Source organism: Cynocephalus volans, chromosome 1 (genome assembly GCF_027409185.1).
Source record: "Cynocephalus volans isolate mCynVol1 chromosome 1, mCynVol1.pri, whole genome shotgun sequence".
NCBI lineage: Eukaryota > Metazoa > Chordata > Mammalia > Dermoptera > Cynocephalidae > Cynocephalus > Cynocephalus volans.
Window position 1 is genome coordinate 206672745 of NC_084460.1, and position 25703 is coordinate 206698447.

General features: G+C 41.5%; 1 protein-coding gene across 1 annotated transcript in view; it reads right to left on the bottom strand.

The window, feature by feature from the left end:
• Positions 1 to 15986: 15986 nt before the first annotated feature.
• The window catches only part of LOC134389583 (lactase/phlorizin hydrolase), a 43048-nt gene continuing 33331 nt past the window's right edge, over positions 15987 to 25703 (bottom strand). The window contains exons 12-17 of the mRNA XM_063113152.1: positions 25004 to 25206; positions 22978 to 23087; positions 20600 to 20734; positions 18385 to 18605; positions 16871 to 17101; positions 15987 to 16207 (exon numbers count right to left, since the gene is read on the bottom strand). Coding sequence (XP_062969222.1) covers positions 15987 to 16207; positions 16871 to 17101; positions 18385 to 18605; positions 20600 to 20734; positions 22978 to 23087; positions 25004 to 25206 — 1121 coding nt within the window. The remainder of the gene's footprint in view (positions 16208 to 16870; positions 17102 to 18384; positions 18606 to 20599; positions 20735 to 22977; positions 23088 to 25003; positions 25207 to 25703) is intronic.

Below are 25703 nucleotides of genomic sequence, written 5' to 3' on the forward strand. Positions count from 1 at the left end.
CAGTAGCATTTCTTTTCTCCAATAGTGAACATGCAGAAGGAGAAATCAAGAAAGCCTGCCCAATTACAATAGCCACCAAAAAAATAAAATACTTAGGAATTGAGTTAACCAAGGATGTGAAAAATCTCTATCATGAGAACTACAAACCACTGCTGAGAGAAATTAGAGAGGATACAAGAAGATGGAAAGATATCCCATGCTCTTGGATTGGAAGAATCAACATAGTGAAAATGTCCATACTACCCAAAGTGATATACAAATTCAACGCAATCCCCATCAAAATTCCAAAGACATTTTTCTCAGAAATGGAAAAAACTATTCAGACATTTATATCGAACAATAAAAGACCACGAATAGCCAAAGCAATGCTCAGCAAAAAAAAATAAAGCTGGAGGCATAACACTACCTGACTTTAAGCTATACTACAAAGCTATAATAACCAAAACAGTATGGTACTGGCATAAAAACAGACACACTGACCAATGGAATAGAATAGAGAATCCAGAAATCAACCCACACACTTACTGCCATCTGATCTTTGACAAGGCACCAAGCCTATTCACTGGGGAAGGGACTGCCTCTTCAGCAAGTGGTGCTGGGATAACTGGATATCGATATGCAGGAGAATGAAACTAGATCCATACCTCTCACCGTATACTAAAATCAACTCAAAATGGATTAAGGATTTAAATATACACCCTGAGAGAATAAAACTTCTTAAAGAAAACATAGGAGAAACACTTCAGGAAATATGACTGGGCACAGACTTCATGAATACGACCCCAAAAGCACGGGCAACCAAAGGAAAAATAAACAAATGGGATTATATCAAACTAAAAAGCTTCTGCACAGCAAAAGAAACAATTAACAGAGTTAAAAGACAACCAACAGAGTGGGAGAAAATATTTGCAAAATATACATCTGACAAAGGATTAATATCCAGAATATATAAGGAACTCAAACAACTTTACAAGAAGAAAACAAGCAACCCAATTCAAAAATGGGCAAAAGAGCTAAGTAGGCATTTCTCTAAGGAAGATATACAAATGGCCAACAGACATATGAAAAAATGCTCAACATCACTCAGCATCCAGGAAATGCAAATCAAAACCACATTGAGATACCATCTAACCCCAGTTAGGATGGCTAAAATCCAAAAGACTCTGAACGATAAATGCTGGCGAGGCTGCGGAGAAAAAGGAACTCTCATACATTGTTGGTGGGACTGCAAAATGGTGCAGCCTCTATGGAAAATGGTATGGAGGTTCCTTAAACAATTGCAAATAGATCTACCATACGACCCAGCCATCCCACTGTTGGGAATATACCCAGAGGAATGGAAATCATCAAGTCAAAGGTATACCTGTTCCCCAATGTTCATCGCAGCACTCTTTACAATAGCCAAGAGTTGGAACCAGCCCAAATGCCCATCACCAGATGAGTGGATACGGAAAATGTGGTATATCTACAGAATGGAATACTACTCAGCTATAAAAACGAATGAAATACTGCCATTTGCAACAACATGGATGGACCTTGAGAGATTTATATTAAGTGAAACAAGTCAGGCACAGAAAGAGAAATACCACATGTTCTCACTTATTTGAGGGAGCTAAAAATTAATATATAAATTCACACACACACACACACACACACACACACACACAAACCGGGGGGGGGGGGGGAGAAGATATAACAACCACAATTATTTGAGGTTGATACGACAAGCAAACAGAAAGGACATTGTTGGGGGGGAGGGGGGAGGGAGAAGGGTGGGAGGTTTTGGTGATGGGGAGCAATAATCAGCTACAATGTATATCGACAAAATAAAATTTAAAAAATAAAAAAAATAAAAAAAATAAAAAAAAAATAAAAAAAAAATAAATGAAACTGCTGACTCAGCAGGCATACTATTTAAAATTCCATTGAAATGCAAATAGTCTTTCAAAATAGGCTATTTCAAATGGAAATCCTACCTGCACTTAGAAGTGTGCCTCAGTCTCTCTGCTTTGCTAACACCTGTTATAAAACTTCATATTTTTGACACGTGGAAGAATGAAAATACTATCTCATTTCATTCTCATTTTTCTGATTACTTAGAGGTAAAGCTCTTCATGTTAATTGGCCATCTGTTTTTCTTCTGTGATTTAGGCTCATATCCTTTCTCTATTTTATTAATTTTATCCTATTGTTGATATAAAACTCTTAATAGTTTGGGTATCAGGTATTAAAACATGATAGGGTCTTACAAGACACATGACCTGGTATCACAGTTTTTCGAAAAACCCATGTCAAACCTACTTAAGTATATCTTTATTCTTGTTTCTAATCTTCATATCTTTAACCCATATTGAATTTTAAATTTGTGTATAGGCCATTCTTGCCCCATTTGAAATGCCACCTTATCAGAAAAGAAAAATCTGTATATACGTAGCTGTACTGGACTGTCACTGTTTGACTCTCTATTCCTGTGCTAAGACCGCACTTTTAATTTCTATACCTGTGTAGTAATTTCTGCCTTCTGATAGGACAGGCCTTTCTTATCATTCTTTTCCCCAGAATTTTTTTGGCTTTTCTTTTCCATGTGTCCTGGAGATATTTCCATTTCAGAACATCTAGTTCTACCTCATTTTTGTTTGCATCCCACAGCATAGCTGTCACAACTTATTTAATGATTTCCTTGATGGACATCTGTTGGGGTTTGGTTGAAAGTGCAGTTAGAGCAGAAGAAGATAAAGAGCAGAAGAGGATGAAATTAGTGAATGTGCCCTTCCCTCCCAAACAGTCAGCAGTCCAGAACAGTTGATTTGTAATTTCTGTACTGTGCTGTGGTTCAAGGAACGTCATTATGACACTTAGTAGTTTTATGAACCTCTTCCCAACCTAGAGGATTGTGAAAGGTTCAAGTTCACTAATGTATTTGGAATTGTTTGTATAACTTCTGAAATGCTATTTGTATTTAAGAGAATAGTATTGTGGTTTTTTATTAGAATTAAAAGATAATTATGGAATAGTGCCTGTTGAATTAGAGGTGTGACTACAAAGGAGTTGTTTTTGCATTAGGTAAATCAAGAAGTGAGAATATTAGTATCCTGAGACACAATCATACTTCAGCATCCCAGACAGATAATCATCAAGGCTCTGTTTGAATATATTTAATGATATAAAGCTCATTACCTTGGTAGGAAGCCTATTCTGTTATTGAAGAGCTCTAGTTTTTAGAAGGATTGTTCCTTACATTGACTGAAATGTGATGCCGTATAACTTCTCATTAACTTTAATACTGCTTTATGGAGTTACACATGAAAGATTTGAAGACCAGCTATCAATCTCCTTTTGAAGTTTTACATCTATAAATCATTCAAATTCTGGATGCATACAGAACTGGGGGATTGTATAATGGATATAGTCCACTTACGTCTACAACAGAATACATTTACCTGGATATTTATCGTTATCAAAATGCTTCATTCCATTTTTTAAATTAATTTTTTATTGAAAGATAATTGATTGTACGTATCTGTAGGGTACAGCATTGAATTTCAGTACTTGTGTGCAATATGTGCTGCTCAAATAGGAAAGTTAGTACATTCATCTGTACACAATGTAATCATTGCTTGTGGTCCTTTACCAATTTCCCGCTAACTCCCCCAAACCCTTTCCCCCCTGGTGGCCTCAGTTCTGTTCTCTCCTTTTGAAAGTTCAAAAAGTTATTGTGATTTTTGTATCTTTCTTTTTTTTTTACTTGTTTTTGCTGTTTTTTTTTTAGCTCCCACTTATGAGTGAAGACATGTGGCATTTCTCTTTCTGTGCCTGGCTTATTTCACTCAACATAAGTTTCTCTAAGTTCATCCATATTGCTGCAAATGGAAGAATTCCATTCTTTTTTATGGCAGAGCAATTTCCATTGTGTATATATACCACATTTTCCTTATCTAGTCATTTATCAATTGACATTTAGGTTGGCTCCATAGGCTGGTTATTGTAAATAGAGCTGCGATAAACATGGGAATGCAGGTATCCCTTTGACATGATGATTTCCATTCCATTGGGCATATACCCAGCAGTGGGATTGCTGGATTGTACGGCAGTTCTATCTATTATAAGGCTGTGCTGTAACAACTGGCTAACCAGCCAGCCCAGGTAGTTCTGTCTGTAGTCATTTGAGGAACTTTCGTACTGTTTTCCATATTCATTCCTTTGTGAAGATAACTGTTTCCCTCTCGTATAGTTTCCCTTCAGCCTAAAAAGTTTGCTTTTTCCTTTCTTATTGTACAGGTCTGTAGTGTTGGGGGCTTTTTGTAGCTTTTTTGTAGAGGGTTAACATCTTGTGGTATGTTCTGCTAAGAGGATGGCCATGACCTCTGGCCACAGCTAGAAGAGACACACAAGCCAGTACTCATGAGGGACATGCTTCACACAGTGTTTCTCAAGATGATAACACGAGGTGTTGGAAACTGCTGTATCCTTGGACTCAAGGGAGTATGCAACATGGTCTATTCAAATAAGATTTCAGAAGGGTCTTCCCTGGGGGTTCCCCTCCTTTATCCCTGTCTGCTTAGTTTTCTCACTACTTTCATAATAAACATCCATTGGACTTTGACTCTAGGCTTTCACTAGCTTAGTGAACAGTCACTCCTCATCCCTTGGTTACAACTGCTATTGTCTCTGAGTAGTTCATTATTGCCTCTGCTTCAACATTTGCCACATTTTGGTGACCCTGACCTGGCTCTATGGGCCATCCCATGGAATGGTAAGAAATCTCCCTAAGCCTTTTCAGGATAAGAGACACATCCTCCCATATTATGGGGCAGTGGGAATTTTAATTGACTTCCCTCAGTGAGGTTTAACACATTCTTTTCCAGACTAGGAGTTTCTTTTATTTGCTTTGGCTGCACTGACTTTCTCCTTTCTTATGGGAGTTAGCTTGGTTTAGTCCCTCTGGGCCTTTCATTGCTTTCTTTTTTTTTTTCCCTAGGCACTTTATTTTATTTATTTATTTATTTTTAAAAAAGATGACTGGTAAGGGGATTTTTTTTTTTTAAATTTTATTTTGTCAATATGCATTGTGGCTGATTATTGCTCCCCATCACCAAAACCTCCCTCCCTTCTCCCCCCCCCAACAATGTCCTTTCTGTTTGCTTGTCGTATCAACTTCAAGTAATTGTGGTTGTTATATCTTCTCCCCCCCCCAACAATGTCCTTTCTGTTTGCTTGTCGTATCAACTTCAAGTAATTGTGGTTGTTATATCTTCTCCCCCCCCCCAGTTTTTTTTTTTTTTTTTTTTGGTGTGTGTGTGTGTGTGTGTGTGTGTGTGTGTGAATTTATATATTAATTTTTAGCTCCCACCAATAAGTGAGAACATGTGGTATTTCTCTTTCTGTGCCTGACTTGTTTCACTTAATATAATTCTCTCAAGGTCCATCCATGTTGTTGCAAATGGCAGTATTTCATTTGTTTTTATAGCTGAGTAGTATTCCATTCTGTAGATATACCACATTTTCCATATCCACTCATCTGATGATGGACATTTGGGCTGGTTCCTACTCTTGGCTATTGTAAAGAGTGCTGCGATGAACATTGGGGAACAGGTATACCTTCGACTTGATGATTTCCATTCCTCTGGGTATATTCCCAACAGTGGGATGGCTGGGTCGTATGGTAGATCTATTTGCAATTGTTTAAGGAACCTCCATACCATTTTCCATAGAGGCTGCACCATTTTGCAGTCCCACCAACAATGTATGAGAGTTCCTTTTTCTCCGCAGCCTCGCCAGCATTTATCGTTCATAGTCTTTTGGATTTTAGCCATCCTAACTGGGGTTAGATGGTATCTCAATGTGGTTTTGATTTGCATTTCCCGGATGCTGAGTGATGTTGAGCATTTTTTCATATGTCTGTTGGCCATTTGTATATCTTCCTTAGAGAAATGCCTACTTAGCTCTTTTGCCCATTTTTGAATTGGGTTGCTTGTTTTCTTCTTGTAAAGTTGTTTGAGTTCCTTATATATTCTGGATATTAATCCTTTGTCAGATGTATATTTTGCAAATATTTTCTCCCACTCTGTTGGTTGTCTTTTAACTCTGTTAATTGTTTCTTTTGCTGTGCAGAAGCTTTTTAGTTTGATATAATCCCATTTGTTTATTTTTCCTTTGGTTGCCTGTGCTTTTGGGGTCGTATTCATGAAGTCTGTGCCCAGTCCTATTTCCTGAAGTGTTTCTCCTATGTTTTCTTTAAGAAGTTTTATTCTTTCATTGCTTTCAAGTATTTGGGCTTTGAGTAATCCTTGCATCTCCGTCACTGAGAGGATAGTGACAAGTGGTGTCCTGCGTGAGGAACTATACTCCACCGAACAGAGACTGACTCTCCAAAGGGGTAACGGACGCATCTGACATACATTCATTCATTCGGGTGAGAAACATAGATGACCATGGGGTAGCCCAGGACGTCTATGGGAAGGTCTGATTCAGGTCTTTTCACCCAGAGGTCATGGCTGTCCTCTTAGCAGAACATACCACAAGATGTTAACCCTCTACACTTTCTTTTATCTGAAAATGTCTTTGTTTCATCTTCATTCTGGAAGGATACTTTTGTTTGTTTTTGGTAGCTAGCCTGTATGGGGTGGATACTTTTGCTGGATATAAAATTTTGGGTTTGCAGTTACTTTTTTTTCAGCACTCTAAAGGTGTTCCACTGTCCTCTTGCCTCCAAAGTTTCTGGTTAGTCTCTGTAAATTCTGCTTCCCCTGTATGGTATATGTTCTTTTTCTCTAGCTACTCTCACCAAATTTAGGAAGATTTTTGTTGAGTTTCTTGAACCATAATGTATGACTTTCACCAAATTTGGGAAGTTTTGACATCTCTTCAAATATTTTTCTGTCCCCTTTTCTCCTAACTTGCTGAAATTAGGCTTCATGATATTGTCCCACAGGTTCATTTTTTAAATCATTTTTCTCTTCTTCAGATTGCATAATTCTGTTGATCTGTAAATTGACTGACTCTTTATCATCTCCATTCTGCTGTTAAGTCCATCCAGTGAATTTCTTTATTTTGGATAAAATTAGGTAATACATTTTTAGTTCTAGGATTTCTATTTTGTCTTCTCATTATTATTACAACTTTTTATTTTGACATAGAAAAGAAGTTGTAAATATTCACAGAGTTCCTAAGTACTCTTTGTTCACATTTTATTGTTTTGTTATCTTTTAATTCATGTCAAGCATATTTTCCTTTTATCTCATTGAGTTATAATGGCTGCTTTAATGTCCTTGTCTGACCATTTCAGTATCTGCCTTATATCAGGGTTAGCTTCTGTGGATTGTACTTTTCTCTTGAGAAAGGGTCAGATTTTCCTGTTTGTTCATATGTCAAAAATGTTTGGGTTTTATCTTGCACATTGTTGTAGACACTCTGGATTCCATCACAAGCCTGCAAAGAATGTTCATGTCTTTGTTTTAGAAGGCAATTAACTTGGTTAGAATCAAACTGTAAGCTCTGTCTTATTTGAGGTGAGTAGCACCTCTCATGTCAGTTCTTTGTAGATTTTAAAAAAATTATTCACTACGAATATTTCAATGTATGTATAACTGGAGAAAATAGTGTAAGAAAGCCCATGAACTCATTTCCTATCTTCTTCTTGGCCAATATTGTTTTCAACTGTGCACCCCACTCCTTTTCTCCTGGCCATGTATTATTTGGAACAAATCCTGGGTATTATATCATTATACTCATAAATATTTAAGCATATATTTTAAGAGATGACGGGTAAGGGGATCTTAACCCTTGACTTGGTGTCATCAGCACTATGCTCTCCCAAGTGAGCTAACTGGCTGTTCCTCACGCATAAATATTTTGATATGTATCTTTAAAATAAAAGGAAGGACTTTTAAAAAATTATATATACTGGCCTTTTTAAAACAAACTTTTATTATGAAAATTTGCAAGCACATTGGAAAGTGAAGAGAATAGAATAATGAACTCAATATACTCATCATCCAACTTCAATAATTGTCAATATTTGCTCAATTTTTGTTATCTATATCCTTACACCACCACCTCTCCCAGATTATCTTGAAGGAAATCTCAAGCATTATATGTGTTCATCTTTACAAATGTCAATATCTAAAAGATGATAACTTACAAAATAATTCACACTTCCATTATCCATTATCAAAGCTAGACAATTTAGGGCCGACCCCGTGGAGCACTCGGGAGAGTGCGGCGCTGGGAGCGCAGCAGTGCTCCCGCTGCAGGTTCAGATCCTACATAAGGATGGCCAGTGCACTCACTGGCTGAGCGCGGTGCAGCTGGTCACCAAAAGACAAAAAGACAAAAAAAAGAAAGCTAGACAATTTAAAATTAATTCCTTTTTATCATCAATTATCTTGCCAATATTTATACTACATTATTTTTTTTCCAGTTAGTTTGAATTAGAGTTCAATATATTGCTATTAGTTGATAGATCTTTTAATTTAATATGTTGATTCTCACTCTTATTGGTAATGTGTCTTATAGTTTCCCACGGTCTGGATTTTGCTGTATCCCCATGTCATTATGTAAATATTCTCCATTCTCTTTATTTTCTTTAAATTGAAATTAAAGCTACAGGCTTATTCGGATTCAGGTTCTTTCTTATTCTTTTCTGGTAAGATTACTTTATAGGTGATGATGTACATTTCCATCAGGAGGTACCTTTATGCCTGATAATCCAGTTGACTTTTTAAACCTAAAGGCAAAACTTCCTCTGATAAATTTTCATTATGTTTGGGTTTTATTAGTTTACTTATTGAGCCCTTTTTTCCCCTCAATCCAGAACTTTTCATTCAGTAATTCACAGTTAAATATGACTGTTAGTAAGCTATTTCATCCAATTAGGGGTCACCCATAAAGTTACAAATGTACATGCTACATCTTCAAGTCATTTATAAAATGCCGAAAGCAGAGAACTCTGTGGCATACCTCTGGAAGTCTTCCTCTGTGTGACATCCATCCATTTCTCTTTGATTATGGGTCATACATTCACTTAACTGTATTGCTATTCAGCAAATTTTCTCCACAGCTTGTCCCCAGGTTATCTTCAAAAATTTTGTTAAATTTGTTGCTGGTATCAAGGTGCATTATGTCCTTGTCATTCATTTTATTCACTAAAGAGAAAGGTGGTTAATTTCCTACTGAACACACACTGACTGCCAGTGGTTACCACTTCTTATCCAAGGGTTGCATTCACTGGTGTGCTGGTACATGTTTAACAAAAGGCTCTGTGGAAGCTTCAAAACGAGCCTTTCTTTGTAATATTTGCTAATTTCCATGGTGTAAATACTCTTACTATGGCTGATTTCAAGCTACCTAGGTGATTCCACTGAATGCATGGGTAGGAAAAGATGTGCACCACTGGCTGTACTTAGTAATACTGATTATTTATTTTACGGCTGTAATCATTAAAGCACTTACTATGTGTCAGTCTCAGGAAAGTTCTAAGCATTTCACTTGAATGAACATATATTTTTCATAACAACCCTATGAGGTTACTGTCCCCATTTTGCAGATGAGGCACAGAGAGATTAAGTAACTTCCTGAAGTGACGGAATGGGACTTGGACTCAGGCTTTGTGGCTCCATGGTCCTTAACTCTTCCAAAGATCATAACTGTAAAGAAGAATCAGGTTGGCGGCGAGTAGTAAGGAAGGAAGTTACAGAGGTTCTAAGAGGAAGTACCAGGCCATAAGTATCCTCTAGAATGGGCCAGGAGAAAATTCCATCATTCAGGAATCCTTCCAAGAATACTAGGATACATATAAAGAAACTCTCTAAGGAGTCACTTTGGACAGCAGAAGCAGATTCCTTGAACCAATGTGGGTCTAGATCACACTCTGGATCAAACTTGGCTTCTAGAGTTATGCTGTTCAATACTGTAGCCACAGCCGCATGTGGGTATTTTAATTAAAATTAACTACAATTAAAAATTTAACTATTTTTCTTGTCACTTAGAATATTTACTTTATGTGTGTTGAAAGTTTTAATTTTTATATTATTTTTAAAATTTTTAAATTGAAAGATGATTGAACATATCTGTGGGGTAGCATTGAATATCAATATGTAATGCTCAAATCTGGATAATTTGTATATTCAACCTTACACAATGTAATCATTTTTTTGTGGTCCTTTACCAATTTCTTGCTAATCCTCCCTCCTTCTCCCCCTTTCCCACCTCTGGTGGCCTCAGTTTTGTTCTCTTGCTTTGAAAGTTCAACAAACTATTGTGATCGTTTATCTTTTTAAAAAATTTTTTATACAATTAAAAATTTAGTTGCTCACCCGTGGTAGTCTCATTTTAAATGCTAGTGGCGATGGTATTGGACAGCACTGCTGTACATTGAAGCTTACACATGGCCAGGCATGCCTCCGGCAAGATTGATATCTCTTCCTATTTTACCTCTGACCTTTACCTGGTCGTCTTCAACTGGGTAACTGCCTTATTTCCACTTATACACTATATCTTCCAGAACCAAACTCCAGGATTAGCAGCAGCTCATTTCTTTTTTTCTGTTCTTAGGGGAAATATAGAACATTAAAGAAATAAAATTATTAATAGATATCATAACCCAGAAGATTTATACTTTTAAAAAATTGCATTAAATGCCGTATTCTTCTTCTTTCTTTTTATTTAATAACTAAAGAGGAGAAAATTCAGGCCATGCCACTCCCTCTCAGGAGCCTAGTAGATATTCAAATCAGAGACCTGCAGAGGACTTCACTGTCAGAGTGGAAAGGCTTGTTCTTATTTTTCAAGTAGCATTTCATTAAGGAAAGACAATGGTTTTCAGGAATTTCACTAATTTGAATCAAAGCTAAAATTACGCAAACATTTGGAATTGTGGGTTGAAATTTTTGATCACCTGACCAACTTATTTGTATCCATAAAAATTACAATCTATAGGTAAAGCTTTTTCTGGATCTCTGAAATCATCAGCAACTTTAGGTCTGATCATTCTAAGGGTTCCTATTTTTTTACTGGTATTTTGATACATGAGTGTTTCCATCTGTCACTTCTGCTTTTGTCTTCCTATGCCATAGGGATAATAAGCTCCAGCTGGACAAGAGCTTCAGCTCATTTTATGACTATGTACTGAGCCTGGATTCTGCATAAGTAGGTGTCTACTAAATGTCATTTTTTTACAAGTTGGCCTAATAATCAGATAGAAATTTCTGACTCTAGTTTCTAGTTTAGTATTTTTAATAATGCAGTAATTGTCAAATCATAGTCTTATATGCTGCTCTTCCTAAAGGTTATATGAATTAATGGTTAATGGGTAAGCAGGAATATTTTTAATCCTGCCTTGAAACTATTTAATCTTATACGGAAATTTTAAAAGATTCCTTTTTTACTTGATAGTTAGAGAAACTTGATATTTTCTTGTTTACAAAGACGCTTTGGGAAGCAGGTTTCACAGTGATTGCTGATTTGGGGTCTTTGGGTTCACTTGTGAATCAGTTAAGAGCAGCTTCATTGTGTAATTTTCAGAACATTTTAATGCATATATAAATAAGTATGTAGCCTTTATTTTTTAAATAAATGGGATCATACTACATATACTACCCTGTACCTTGCTTTTTTACTTATACAGTCTTGAAGATCTTTCTCTATCAACACAGAGCTACCTCATTCTTATTAATGGCCGCACAACATTCTTGATGAAATTCCTTAATTTATTATCCATGCTCTGGTGGCATTCAGTGGTTATTTCAATTTTGTTTTTGTTTTCTATTCCAAACATTGCTACAGTAAATATTCTTGTGGGGTGGGTGGGTATATTCTTATTGTGAAAATAAACCTGTAGGATATGTTTATAAACTTTCTGAGTCAAAGGGTGTCTGCAGTTTGGATTATGAATGATGCTGCCAAATTGCCTCCTCTCCAGGCTATATGAAGTTGAACCCCCACCAGCAGTGTATAAGAATGTTGCTTTCCCCACACCCCTGCCAACACTGTATTGCCACATTTTTTCATCTTTCTCAACATAATAGGTGAAAAACCATGAATTTTATTTTTTTATTTTTAATTTTTATTTTTTATTCTTTTTATTTTTAATTTTTATTGAATCAAAATTGATCATACATATTTTTTGGTTTCAACGTTGAGATATGTTGATCAAATCAATATTACTAGCACATATATTGTTACAAATCATACTTATTCTTTATGCCCCTCATTCAATCTCACCCCTTCCCCCTCCCCCTCCCCCCTCTAATTACCCTATTTTTCTTCTCTCCCTGTGAAAGAATGATGGTTACTCTGTTGATTTGTTGCCTAAATGATCTGTCCAATGCTAAGAGGTGTGATCAGGTCCCCCAATATTATTGTAGAGCTGATGCTTTTTCTGTCACTCTGGAATGGGCTTTGTGGAAAGAGACATCCTCTTCTTTTCTTTACTTCTGCTGGTGACTCTCCTTGTGTAAATGCACTCCAGTGGCTGGAAGACCATCTGTGTGGCAGTTGTGTTGTTTAGCTGCTTTCACAACAGCCATGGTTATTGTGGTGGCTGTGGTGGGCCACCCACATGGAGGTGATGTCTTTGGCATGCTCCTTGGTGCTGGTGGTGTGCCTGGTTGTGGTGGGGTTTGGTCCCCAGATCCATGCCTCGGGTCCCATGGCAGCCCCTGAGGTGCTGGTGCATTGTGCCTGGTTGTGGGAGGGGGCTCTGGTCCCTGGATCCATGACTTGGGACCCCAGGTGGGCCCTGAGGTGCTGGCGCAGTGTGCCACATTGTGGGAGGTGGTCCAGTCCCCAGCCTCATGCCTCAGGTCCCAGGCATGCCCCAAGGCACTGGTGATGTGCCTGGTTGAGGGGAGGGGGCTCTGGTCCCCAGCTCCCTGGGCAGACCCGAGGAGCTGGCGGTATATCTGAGCCAGAACTAATTTTTTTGTCTTTTGATTACTTCCAAAATGGAGAAACTTCCTGTTGGGACCAGTATTTTAGCTGTGTGTTTTAGCTAAATTGCTGTTTCCCTAGGGAAGGCTAGTTGTGTAGCACAGGTTATAATGATTGACTTTATAGGTACTTCTGGCTCTCCAGAGACTTGATGTATTTCGTTGTATAGTAACTCTGATCTGGGCCTGAGTTTTTCATCAAACTGCACCCCATGGAATTCTGTATTCCTCACCAGTCTCCTCTGAGTGGTCCTGTGTTGATTGGGGTGCCAATCAGCTGTCCTTGCTATGCCCCAGGGGGCTCATCTCCCCCACTACCCATGCTGTAAACACTTCCCATGGGACAGGCCATGCACCAGTCCCTTGCGATGACTCACCGGCCTCTGAATGGCTCCATTTTTTCAGTTGTTGTGGCTCATCACTCCTATGTGGGTCCATGGGAACCCTATTAGTGGTCTTGCTGGCTTGGGGGCCACCAAGGCCCTCTTTGCCCCTGCTGCCTCCAAGCAACTCCATCTGAAGGGCACAGCTGCACCTTTTGCCAGCTCCCGCTCTGTGTGCTAAGCAGTTCCAGCCTTAAAGCGGCCATGGCACAAAACGGTTAGAGCAGTTTTTTCTTTCTCTCATCATGGCTTCTCCCACTTTCATGCACTCTGTAGGTCTCTCCTCTTCTTCCCCTGTGCTCCAGTGGCCCCAGCTTGGCTGTTGTTGCTTTTTTATACAGTTGTAAATTGGTTGATTTCTGGGAGACAGTGATGGTGGGGACTGTCTATTCCACCATCTTGACCAGAACTCAAAAACCATGTATTTTATAAGCATATATTTATCACAAATGAAGCTGAGTATCTTTTAACATTATTTGTCATTTTGACTTATTCTGGGAACTGCCTGTTGGTATTCTTTGGCAATTTTCATATTTTCCATTGATTTAAAAGAACTCCATGAGCATTAAGAAAATCAGCCATTTCCTAGCAAATGCTATAAATATTTTCTCCCTGTTTATCCCTTGATGAGTATGTTGATGATAATTTTTTGCCACAACACTTATGAGGTCAAATTTATTAGTGTTTTTCTTTATGGCCTCTGGGTCTTGAATCTTACTCATAAATACTTTTCCCACTTCAGAAATTAATTTTGTTGCGTCCTAGTACTCTCATGGTTTCCTTTATTAATGTTTAAATCTGGTATCCAAGGAAGGGATCTGGCTCTCTCCCTAAATGTGGGAGAACTAAACTGTTGACCAGCCACCATTTATGGGGTCATCCATCTTTCCTTCCAATTTGGCATGCCACCTTTGTTACATGCTCTATTCCCATATGCAGTTGGGTCTATGTCTAGGCTCTCTCTTCCTTTATTATTACATTTGCTCTCTGTTATCAAACTACTTTAATAACTATTTATTTAATATGTAAAACTATATTATTTTGTCAGTGTCCCCCCAAAAAAGTTATATTGAATTTTGAGATTAATTTAGATATAATTGACAGATAACAATGTGAATCTTTCTGCCTGAGAAATGTCTTTAATATCAGTTTTAGAACCATCTCCAACCCCATCTGAAAAACTTTTCCTATTATTGATGGAGAAAAATGCTTGTGCACCACAAGTTCCTGACTGCCAGGTTGGGACTCATGGTGGTGGAATGTTTTGATAGGAATTTTCTGTAGACATAATAATTCAGGTAAGGAATGATTTTATGAGAAAAATTTCAAGCATGATTACTTTTTTAAAGCCAGTCAAAAATTGTGCTTTATTTTAAAAAACATTTTCCCAGCTTATCTAGAAACAATATATGGACCAAATAAGTTAAGTGTTTCATACTGAGATTGTCTCTTAGCATGTTCAAGGGGGTTGATAAAGACCACATGTTTCTTTGCTCCTATCACTGCTCTGGCTGTGTTTTGTGAATGAAGCAGATGTGCTTTCCATTGCTGTCTCCAAAATATGCTTGCAAAGACAGTTAGGCATGGTCCTTGAAGAAGCTGATAGCATAGAAATATGCAATTTCAGTATTATGTGGTCACGTACAATGGGAGATATTTGCAAGCAAAGAAGAAGAAGGAATATTCTTGGGGAGTACAGGGAAGCCATCCAGAGGAGGAAGTACATTTTTAAAGCAGAGACTTGAAGGAATTTTCAGAAGAAAGGGCATCCTAGGCAGAAGGAATAGCATTTGCAAAGACATAAGTGATAAGGGATAGTCAAGGACCTCCATGCAGTTCAGAATTACCACAAACTGGGAGGAGAAGAGGGAAATAGGTCAAATGAAACAAGGTCAGATCATGTGGACCTTGAAGGTCATGCTGGGTTCCTTAAAAGTCACCTGATAGTTGGGAGAGTGAGGGACAACATCTTAGAAGGTGGCAGTGGGGGTGTTTGGGGTGGGGAATGAAGGATTATTCAAAGGCCATGTTTTTCTGCATGTTATTGTATCTGCCTCAGGGAATATAATATAAACAGAAAGCCTTGGTGTGGTGGGAAACTTAGTAGCCCCAAATGGCTTTTGTGACTATAACTTCTGTTGAATCTACTTTCTCAAGGGGCAGCAACCGTAAGAGACAGGACACTGTTCACAGTATAGTTTTTATTTTCTGAGAAACACAAGATGCAAGGCTAGGAGGAAGCTTGAGGAGAAGGCAAGAGATGACACTGCAGTACATCTGCATGAAAGAGTGGCTTTCTTCTTCACAAAGGATTGCTGTGGTTTTTACTCACTGTTCCACCTTAAAAACTCTGAAACTTATAACAGCCGGCTCAAGTTCAACTAGGTGATTCACACGACCACTAGACCAACATTTGCACATGTCCACCAGAGCCACCTGCAGGCTCCTCTAATGCCCCAATGCGCTTCCAATACTGGGGCAAGACATTCCCATTCTAATCAGGAACTCAAAATCCTTCAAGACCGAAGTCATCTCTTACAGTGCAGAAGGATTTTATGGAGAATCCGGTATGGGCAGAATCCTAAGGAATTCATACCAAGGAATTTTGCGGCCAGCAAAGGTATATATAAGGAACCTAGGCCTGCCTCGCAGATCTGGAGGAGTGGTAACGTGTGGGTCAGAATGAAGAAATGGTGCTCAATTCCTGTTGGCTTGCCTGTGTTTTCCCTTGCTTGGAGTGCCTGCAGTATTTGTATGACAGAAATGCCAAGCCACAGACTCCAAGAAGCACGAGAGAAAAAAGTATGTACAAAGCCGTCTGCGCTTCCGCTGAGCCGAGCGTTAGCCCCAGGAACTGAACCTCCTCTTCTCTCACAGGGCTGACATTGGGTCCAGCATCTAGGAGAGGACGACAGGGGGTTCACGCACAAGTGCTGATTTAGTCATGGTGACCCAAGATGAGGCCCAAGCTGTACCCCACAGCACCCTAAGTCTGCACAGCCAGTGTGAGTGTGCTGCCAAGGTGAAGGTGCCCATCCCCTCACTGTGTTAGCACCTGTGCATGAAGTTAGGCAGCGCTATTTTTAAACATGTCTCTCAGCAACTAGAATATAATCTACATTGGATAACTGACTTTCACGTTTGTATAGGAATTTATACTTTCAGTCATTCAACAAATACTGGGCACCTGCATTGTGCAGGCCACTGCACTTTTGCAGCCTTTCATTTGATCTTTGCAACTGCCCAGAAGCTTTTGCCAAGTTTCTTGCCTAAGGTTGCACAGCCAGTTAGTGGTAGGGCTGGAAGAAGAATCTGGACTTGCTCATTCTCATACTGGGCTCTGGGATCCTAGTGTTCTAGGTGCAACCATCGACACTAAGTGTCCTTTGTTCCATCCCAAGACTGTCTGCAGCATTCAGTGGAAATAAATACTGGTTGAATGAATGGAGAGGATGGAGGGGCAGAAAGGAGGGTAATAAGCCAGAAGAAAACAGACTGAAAGAGCCCCTTCCTCTCACCCCTCACCCTTTGGCTTTAGTTCCTCCCCAGGCCGCATCTCACCTTCTGGCTGGTTGAGACAAGCGTGAGACCCTGCAGCAGGGTCAGGGAAGCCGTTGCACCGGACTACAGAGGCGTAGAACTTGGCTGATGCTTTGGGGATCCTTGGCAGAGAAGGGTCAGTGTAGTTCACAAAATGCAGACCAAACCTCTCAGCGAAGCCTGAAGCCCATTCGAAGTTGTCCATCACACTCCAAACTGTGTATCCTCGAAGGTCCACGTTATCCTGCACAGCTGCCCAAACACAGAGGTCTGGTCATGAGCCTTCCTCGTCTCGTAAGACAACTTTCTGCCAGGCCTACTGAAGCCAGGTCTGCCCAGAGCTCTCAAGGTGGGCTTCGGCTTTAGTTCTTTGAGAGAGCTGCCTCCTGCTATGCATGCTCTGGTTATTAGCAGGTCATCTGTGGCTCAAGCTGCAGAGCCACCAGCATCTTTCTAGAAAGGCTCAGCCCTGAGTGAGAATATGGAACATGGGTAGACTAAGCTAATCCCACCAGGATTACACTCCTCTGTGCACCTCAGGATATTGGTCTTGGTTAGTGCTTAGAATGTTAGTGCTTCTCCTTATAGCAAATAAGAAGCCCTTAGATGGAAAAGACTTTTTTTTTTTTTTAAAAGATGACCGGTAAGGGGATCTTAACCCTTGACTTGGTGTTGTCAGCAACACGCTCTCCCAAGTGAGCTAACCGGCCATCCCTATATGGGATGCCAACCCGTGGCCTTGGTGTTATCATCACCACACTCTCCCGAGTGAGCCACGGGCCGGCCCCGGAAAAGACTTTTGCTGGGATAGAATTTTCAAATCGCTTCCCTTGGCCAGCACGTTGCCCGTTCTCTTATTCAGCGTGGCTTTCCGTTCTCTTACTCTCATTGTCCCATCCCAAGTTGTTAGGGCTCAACTGAGGGTCTCATGGTATTTCTTTTTCTTTTTTACAACTAATAATGAAATTTTATTTACTGAATATAGATTGATTCACAATGATACTTTTGCTACCCTTGGTAAGCTTTTTAACCATTTACGTGACTTCTTAGATCTATGTGTTTTTATTTCACAGTAGCAAGAATTCTCTTACCAGAGCGCTTTAACTTGCATAAATAATAAGATGAAAGAAAAACACATGAAGTCTCAACCTTTTGCTTTTCCCTGAACAAACGACACTACAGACAAGCAGCCAGCCTATTCCTCCTGGCTCCTGCCCAGGCCGTCCTCAGGAGGGCGCTGCTGTTCAGAGACACCAGACATTAGGGAGGATCAAGGGGAACAGATGACTCAGAGCAGGAACTGAAGTTCAGCTGTTGTAGGGCAACTGCACTTGCTTGCTGAGCTTAGATCTAGGAAGGAAAAACTGCAGCCCCAAGGAAAGGCTTAAACCCAACAGGAGCGACAAGCCTTATCATCGTCTTGTTACTGTGGCTGGGGGATGCAGTTCTACCCTCCTGTGGGAGTTGGCAGATGTTTGCAACAGCACAGGCATGTCGAGGAAGGGGCGGGAGAGCGAGGGGTGGGCCTGCCATACCTTTGAGGGCCTCGTTGATGTAACTGCGGAGGTAGTAGATCCTTGCGGTGTCGCTGAGGTCTTCTCCCCGCTGGGACACTCCATTCTCTGTTACATAAATTGGAGGGTTGTTGTACTCCTCCTTTAACCAGTTCAGGATCCTCCTGAAGCCAAAAGGTGTCATCTTCAGCCAGGAGGAGCCGGAGGCTGGCCAAGAGCGATCTGTGATGGTGGCAACTCCCCTACGAGTTCAAAAACTAAAGATTAGTCTCATTTTGTAAATTGCCAGGGGCCCTTTGCACAAAACACAAACCAAGATTTATATTAGGAAAAGCCTTAGGTTTTGTCTAGACTTGAGTCCTATCTACACCCAGAAAAATAAATCACCTCAAATTCTCCTCTTTTCACTAGTTCTAGCTGCCCCACTCAGTGCTGGTGTGACTTTGGACAAGCTCTCTGTTTGCGTTCTGTACCTGTGCAGAGGCTGGTCTTGTTCATGGAGCCTACTCCTCCACTCTGTCTGTTGACAGACAACACCTGTTTGGCTGGTCACAGATCCTTCAAACCCATTCTGGGCAGACTGGGTCACAAACCCCTCATATTCAGGCTTGGTCATAGTTCCCCCATATGCAGGTCATGAGCTAGGTAATTGGGAAAAGATTCTGGGAGCTGCCAGCAAGTTTGACATGCTTTATTCAGACGTGAGCTCTGCTCCTAGCCTCCTAGTGGTATCAGAGCCGCTGTCCTTTATACTAGAGTCAGATAACTGAGGAACACCTGGGTTCACACACACAATTAACGTATTTATAACAGGCTGAGCCAGTTATAACGCTTGGTCAGTTACGAGGTGAGGGAGCTTGACCAGTCTGTCTCCATTTTCCTCACAACACCTCACACTAGATGTGAAGGGCTCCTGATGTCCCAGCTCCAGGCTTCCAATGAATGTGAGTGCTATGACTTCAGTAATGGGCTCCCCCAAGTCACTGGGTCACCTGTGTCTACTCAATGCCACATGCAGATTGCAGGTCTGCCAAGGCACTAATATTTGTGTAATGACAGAGAGGAGACAGGCTGGGACACACTTCAAGTGTCCAGAACCCTGACCTCTTTCTCCAGTGATGGACAAGGACAGGGGAACATCTTATGCCAAACGACCACCTGCTGGGGGAGGACGCAGAGACTTGAATGTCTCGAGAGTCATACATTTCAAATAAGGACTGACATTTCCATACTTATACCCACATCCTTCAGAAAAACTTGTTTCATTTTATCAGTGCCTGGCTTTATCTTACTCAGCTAAACTGAATGTGGGCCATTCATAAGCTGGAGTAGTGATCGCTGCGGAGCCTGTGGCAGCACTGATGGGGCACCAAGAGCTGGGTGGGGGAAAGAGGATCAGAACGAGTACAGTGTGCTCTGGAGTCTTCTCAGACCCCTTGACCAGCCTGACTCAGGTGGTCTCATGATGCAGTGGGGGGGGGGTTCTAGGGGCTTGTTATCCGAGAGAATCTGGACAGATTTGGAGCTAATGATGAGGAAAGATGCTTGTTAGAAAATGAACAATGTAGGACTGGCCCTTTAGCTCTCTTGGTTACAGCATGGTGTTATAACATCAAGATCAAGGGTTCAGAATCACGTACTGGCCAGCTGTCAAAAAGAAAGGAAAAGAAAAGGAACGAGATAATGTGTATATATATATATAATCTTGTGTTTTGTGATATATAATATGTAAATTATGTATAATATAATGTAAATATATTATATATAAAGAGAGATGTAGATAGATAGTATGCCCACATGTACATACACATATAACTTCTAAAATTACAGACACAAGAATTACCTAGTATTTTCTGTTTCCACCATGAACATATACTATTCATGTAATACAGAAATAACTGATCTTTTTCTTGGAAAAAAACTCCTTATTGTTATTTTCACTGAAATACATCTAAGAAGTGAAACAAATTTGTTAAAAAAAGAAAACTAAGGAAAGAAAAATATTTTTCTTGAAAATGTTTTTAAAAAACCATGCCCACCTGTTCAAATGGGAAGCACCTTGGAAACCCTAGTGTCGAATTGCTGTCAGCTTGCTATGCTTTCATCTGGGATGGCAGGAGCTGGTGAGCATGTTGCAAACCCTGGCATATGTGGCATAAGGAGACCCTATGCTGGGCCAAGGGACACCTTCCTGTCATTTCCAAATTTGCTCCAGGCACCTCATTGGCAGACTTACCTGTCTGCATCTAAGGAAGCGATGTCAGGGTCATAGTTGAGGTTGTAGGCCAGGACAGTGGTATAGTAATTGAACCCAAAAAAGTCATAGGTGCCATTGATCCTCATCTTCTCACTCTCCGTAAACTCCGGCAGCCTGGGTGGAAGGAGCCATTCAAGGTGGGGGCTTCAGGAAGAATTGTGCTTTGGGAAGAGAATCGCACGGGGCAGGATTGGGGCAGTGCTCTCAGCTGATGCCCCAGATGAGGGGCAACTGGCCCGGAAGGAGGAGAGGCCCTTCAGGGGGTGTGGGAAGAACTGGAGGCTCCTCCCACCAGAACATAAACCTCCTGCCCTCAGTTGCTGCCAGCGCCTGTCTTCCTGTGGGCAAAATGAAACTACAACGTGCCCATTTATAAACCTCCAGTGCAGAGCTACACTCACACACACACACACACACACACACACACACACACACACACAGACACAATTTTTCTATTTACTTCACACAAACATATGCAAATTCCGATATTTACCATCTATGACAGATTTCAAAATCAAGAGCATGTGTGAGGTCCATACCTTGAGATGACTCTTTATGTTCATAAAGTGATAATATCTTCTACAATGTGTACTTTTATACTCTGCCCTTTACACATCACTCTGCTTTTGTTGTAGTTTGTTGAGGTGTGCATCTTTTCCTCAGTAAGGAAAATTTTTATTAGTAAGGGAAATTATTGCAAACTGAGTATTTGAAGTTTGGAGTTCTCTGCACTCAGGATTTCACTGAACTTCATTTTTTTAACATGTAGATGGAGCATTTCCATGTACTCTGAGAAAAATTTTCTATAGAACTTGACTAACACGCACTTGCGGTTCGTACAGGTTCCTTTCAGCCAAATGCTGACTACACACAGGTGCTGACAGGGGGACTCCAGTGCTTCTGGTTTAGATGTTGCCTAGAGAAGCCCTGCTTAGGCCGCTGACACCTTCATCTTGACCTTTCTGCTACCATTAACCCGGGGGATCAAAGCCTTCCCTCTCTGGGGTTTCTGACATGTTGGGAGAAAACTAAAGCCCAGCTTCCTCACGGCCCTCACTCCTCTGCTCAGGAGTCCGCAGAGGCTCCTCGGGGCCTGTGCCACCAAGGCCAAAGTCCTGTGCCTGCCTTCCAGGCCCTCCAGCATGTGGCCTTGGCCCCTCTGCTGACCTGAGCAGGTCTCTACTCTCAGTGGCACGCGCCCCACTCGTTCTTACTTCTAGGTCTGTACTCACACCCCTGCCGCTTGGATGGCATGAACTCTGCTCTCCCAGATTCTACTCATTGTCAAGGTTCAGCTCTACTGATGCCCTCCCTTGTCCATGGACTTTCTTAGGTCTACCCAGCCCACCCTGATCTCATCTTCTGAGTTTCCTTTCTAGTGAAGAAACTGGGGAATAGAATTCCATGCCATGTTGTCTTCCCAGCTGGTCTGTCAGCAACTTGAGGAGCCAGACTTGGAATCCTCTCCCTACTTGGGTCCACCAGGCTTGGCCCTGAACTGGGCACACAGTAGGCGCTCAGGAAAATTGTGTGGATGAACCAGAGTGCTCACTTGCTTATTGGAGACCAGAGTTGGCAGATCAGACCTTTAGGCACGGCATGCTCAGCAGGACTTGCACTAAGCAGGCCAGTCCATGCGATGCAAGGTGGGAACTGGAGTTTTTAATCCTCACAGCCAGGCTATTTGGGGAAGTGAGGGGGAAGGACTCAAAAGCTGTATTAGGAATCCATACCTTCTGAATTCCTTTCCCTTTACCCTGCCTATGGTCACATGAGCCACCCTGGAGCTTGTGGGAATGTTACCAAGAGGTCAGTGGCTTTCACGTTGTGCCCTTCCACACACCACACCTCTAATGCCAGCTGGGCGGTCTTCAACCGAGAGTGTGGGCCCTGGAGCAGACGGCTTGTGTTCAAATCCCAGCCCCATCACTTAGTAGCTGGGTGATCCTGCTCTAATCTCTGTGCCTCAGTTCAGTCAACTTTAAGAAGGAAGGAAAGTACCAGGAGAAGGTTGATAAATGTTAGCTGTTGTAGATGTCGCTATTACCTCCTTGACAGAAGTGGGGTGGGCCAGGAAGTAGGGAGGCTTTGGTGAAAACCATTGTCACCTGCTGGCCAAATAGTGAAAAGCACATGCCTGGCAGTCACCCATTGCTATCCACGTTCACTCAGAAGGTGACGAAATAGGATGGGATGGGCTAGAGAATTTGTCCTGAGAGTGGGGTTGCTAAGAGGCAGTGCTCTTAGGGCAGTTCTGAAGTAAAACAAGGGAGCTCAGAGATGTGGTAGCTTACCTGAGACGTGCCTGTCTGACCCCAACGCCCGGGTGCTCACTGGTGTGGGTGTGAAGACCTTACCGAGAGTTGCTGAGTCCTGCAGCCAAGCTCCTGTCGCGGATCCGCGTCTTCATCTCTTCGCTGTAATCTCCATTCTTGTAAACAGGATGTGCAAACCAGCCTCCCATAAACTACAGGTAGTGGGGAGACAGTCAGCCTCAACATGACAGGGGGCCTCACCAAGACACAGCAATGTCTCTGCTCAGACATCACTGACCTCAGAATCTCCCTCCTTTCTCCCTGACCCCCAAAGTTAAACTTGCATGTCCTCTGTGTCTGTTTGTGTGTAGTGGCTCACGTGCCCCCAGGTCTTTCCATCTGTGTCGGTGTTTGCTTAGCCTTCCTCTCACTGAGGGCCCTGCCGTGTTCTCAGTCATTACGACTTGAGGCAAGAGTAACTGAATGGAGCACTGGCCTGGCACTCCACAAATGCTTCCTGGCTGCCCTTAGAAGATCCCCCGGAAGAGGAGGGAGAAAATAGAAGGCCCCAGACCCCTGATTCCTTTTCTCAGCACAGAGCAGCTGAACCAACAGAACTAATGTCCTGGTCCTTCCTCATCCAAGTGCCCAAGGATCAACCAGAACTTTCTAGGGAGGGCTGAGTCACAAGGCTTTTTCTAGCTGCCCAGGCAAAGGATAAATCTTCTTGGGGCTTGAATTCACAGCCCTAAAGTGAGGAACTGTGCGATCTGTTTTCTTTAATGAGGTCTAAGCCATCCTTATCTTTAGGGGCGTACATGGCACACAAATGCTAAGATGCTGAGGTGCTGAGAGGCTTCTTCAGTCTTTCCCAATCTTCCCCTCACCTATTGGCTGATGCCTGAAATGTGCGGTGAGAAACAAGTCTTGCAACACAAAGAAACAAGTCTTGCAACACACACACCTGGTAAAAGAGGCTGAGACACTCTATAACAATCAGCTTTTTGTGGAGGCTGATTGTAATAGATGTGTCTGTCATAGTCCTGGGCTGCAGTATCACAGTTCACCAGTAGGTGGTCTAATCTAATGATACTACAAACTAACATCTCCTAAGGTTCCGGGTTTTTATTTAAAGGAAAAAAATTATTGCTCTAAGTAACCAGTTCTGTGAGTCTCAAATGACGGGTGCATTTATTTTACTCCAAGTGTGTTTCCTCAGCAGGCTAGCAAACTGAAAAGTTGAGCTCTTGGTTGCATTTATTAATTCTACTACCTTTGTCAAGCTCTCTTGTGAAGACTTTGGCAAACCAAGGCCCTTGATGTCCCTACCAAGGGAGTCAGTGCCACAGTCTAAGGACTCCTCTACAGAACTGAAAGTGGGAGCAAATCTGGATAGAGAGACCCTTGCCTTTCTTTCCTGATGCTGAAACAAGGGAGTGGGCTCCTTCTAACCCCTTCAGAGACACTCACAGGAGCCAGGGAAAAGCTGGGCCGTGAATGAGGGCCGTTCTTTTCCCTCTCTCCTCTTGTCAGTCATCCAGATTAAAGTACGAAAGAAAAAAAAAGTACGGGTGGGCCATATTGTCACCTACCTACTATCAGTGTGTCTTCTTCATAGGGGCAAACTTCCATGATCTAAATAAAGATGCATGTCTCTATTTTAAACTCATGGAATTGGCAAATTAGTGGCACCAATGAGTTCCACAGAATGTAAAGCCCCCAATTTGAGGAATGCTAGGCTGGAGCAAATAAAATAGGATGGTGACACCTAGAGGTGAAGTGTGACATTGCAGCCTAGCTCTATTAGCTACTACAGTCAAACCAGAGAGACTAAAAAGATGGAATTTCTTTCTGAATTAACTTCAAATCAGTGTTACATCCATCAGTAAGGACTACAAGTCCAAGTAATCTTTTAAGATATAGAAGAAAATCCAGCCCCAAAGAACATATCACAGTTCACAGGTGAGGAAACAAACAGGAGGTGATTTTCTCAAGCTCATAAAAAGGTAGTAACAAAGCTGGGTATAGACGCTAAATCTTTGATTCTCAATCCAATTCTATTTCCATTAGACTACAACAAGAGGAAATCTGAACAATAGTAAGAACAGTATCGAGAGGAAAAACGGACCTGAACATATCTCCTGGCTGCCTCCACATCCTCCTGGTTGGAGGGGTTTCTAGGCTCAGCCCATTCGCTGTTGATGGTGATAGAAATGATGCCACCTTGACTGTCACGGTACACATCGTTGTACAGATGCCAGACCTCAGCATGAGCCTTCAGGAGGTTGTGACCAACAATGTAGGGGGCAGTGCCAGGCCTAAAGGAGATTCCTGGAAACAGACACACGGATTTCAACAGAGAATGAATATGGCCGAGAGTGTTACTCCCTGCCTACAGCTGACCCCTCTGTCTTTGGGAGAAAGTGCAGATTTGGGCATTAGGAAGACTGAAATTCAAATCCTGGCTGTAGCTCTGAGTAGTCGGTCATGTAACACTGGGTGAGTAATTCAGCCTTTCAATTTCTTCCTCGGTAAAATGTGCAGCAGAGAGTACTTGTGAGAAAGAAATGAAACGGTGTATGTGAAGCACCCAGCAGCACTGTTCTGGCAGAGAAAAGGCACTCGATAAAAGTTGTTTTCTGTCCCCCTCCTCCAAAAAAAATGGCTCATGTCTCAGGCAAACTACGCACAATAGAGTGTGCCTCAGGAGTTGACATTCTGGAGCTCTTTGGGGACCCACTGGGAAAGTCAGAGTTGGAGAATATAGCTGATGCAAACAGCTGACATGGAGATTCCTCATGAGCCAATGCTATAAGAGAGGTTGCCTC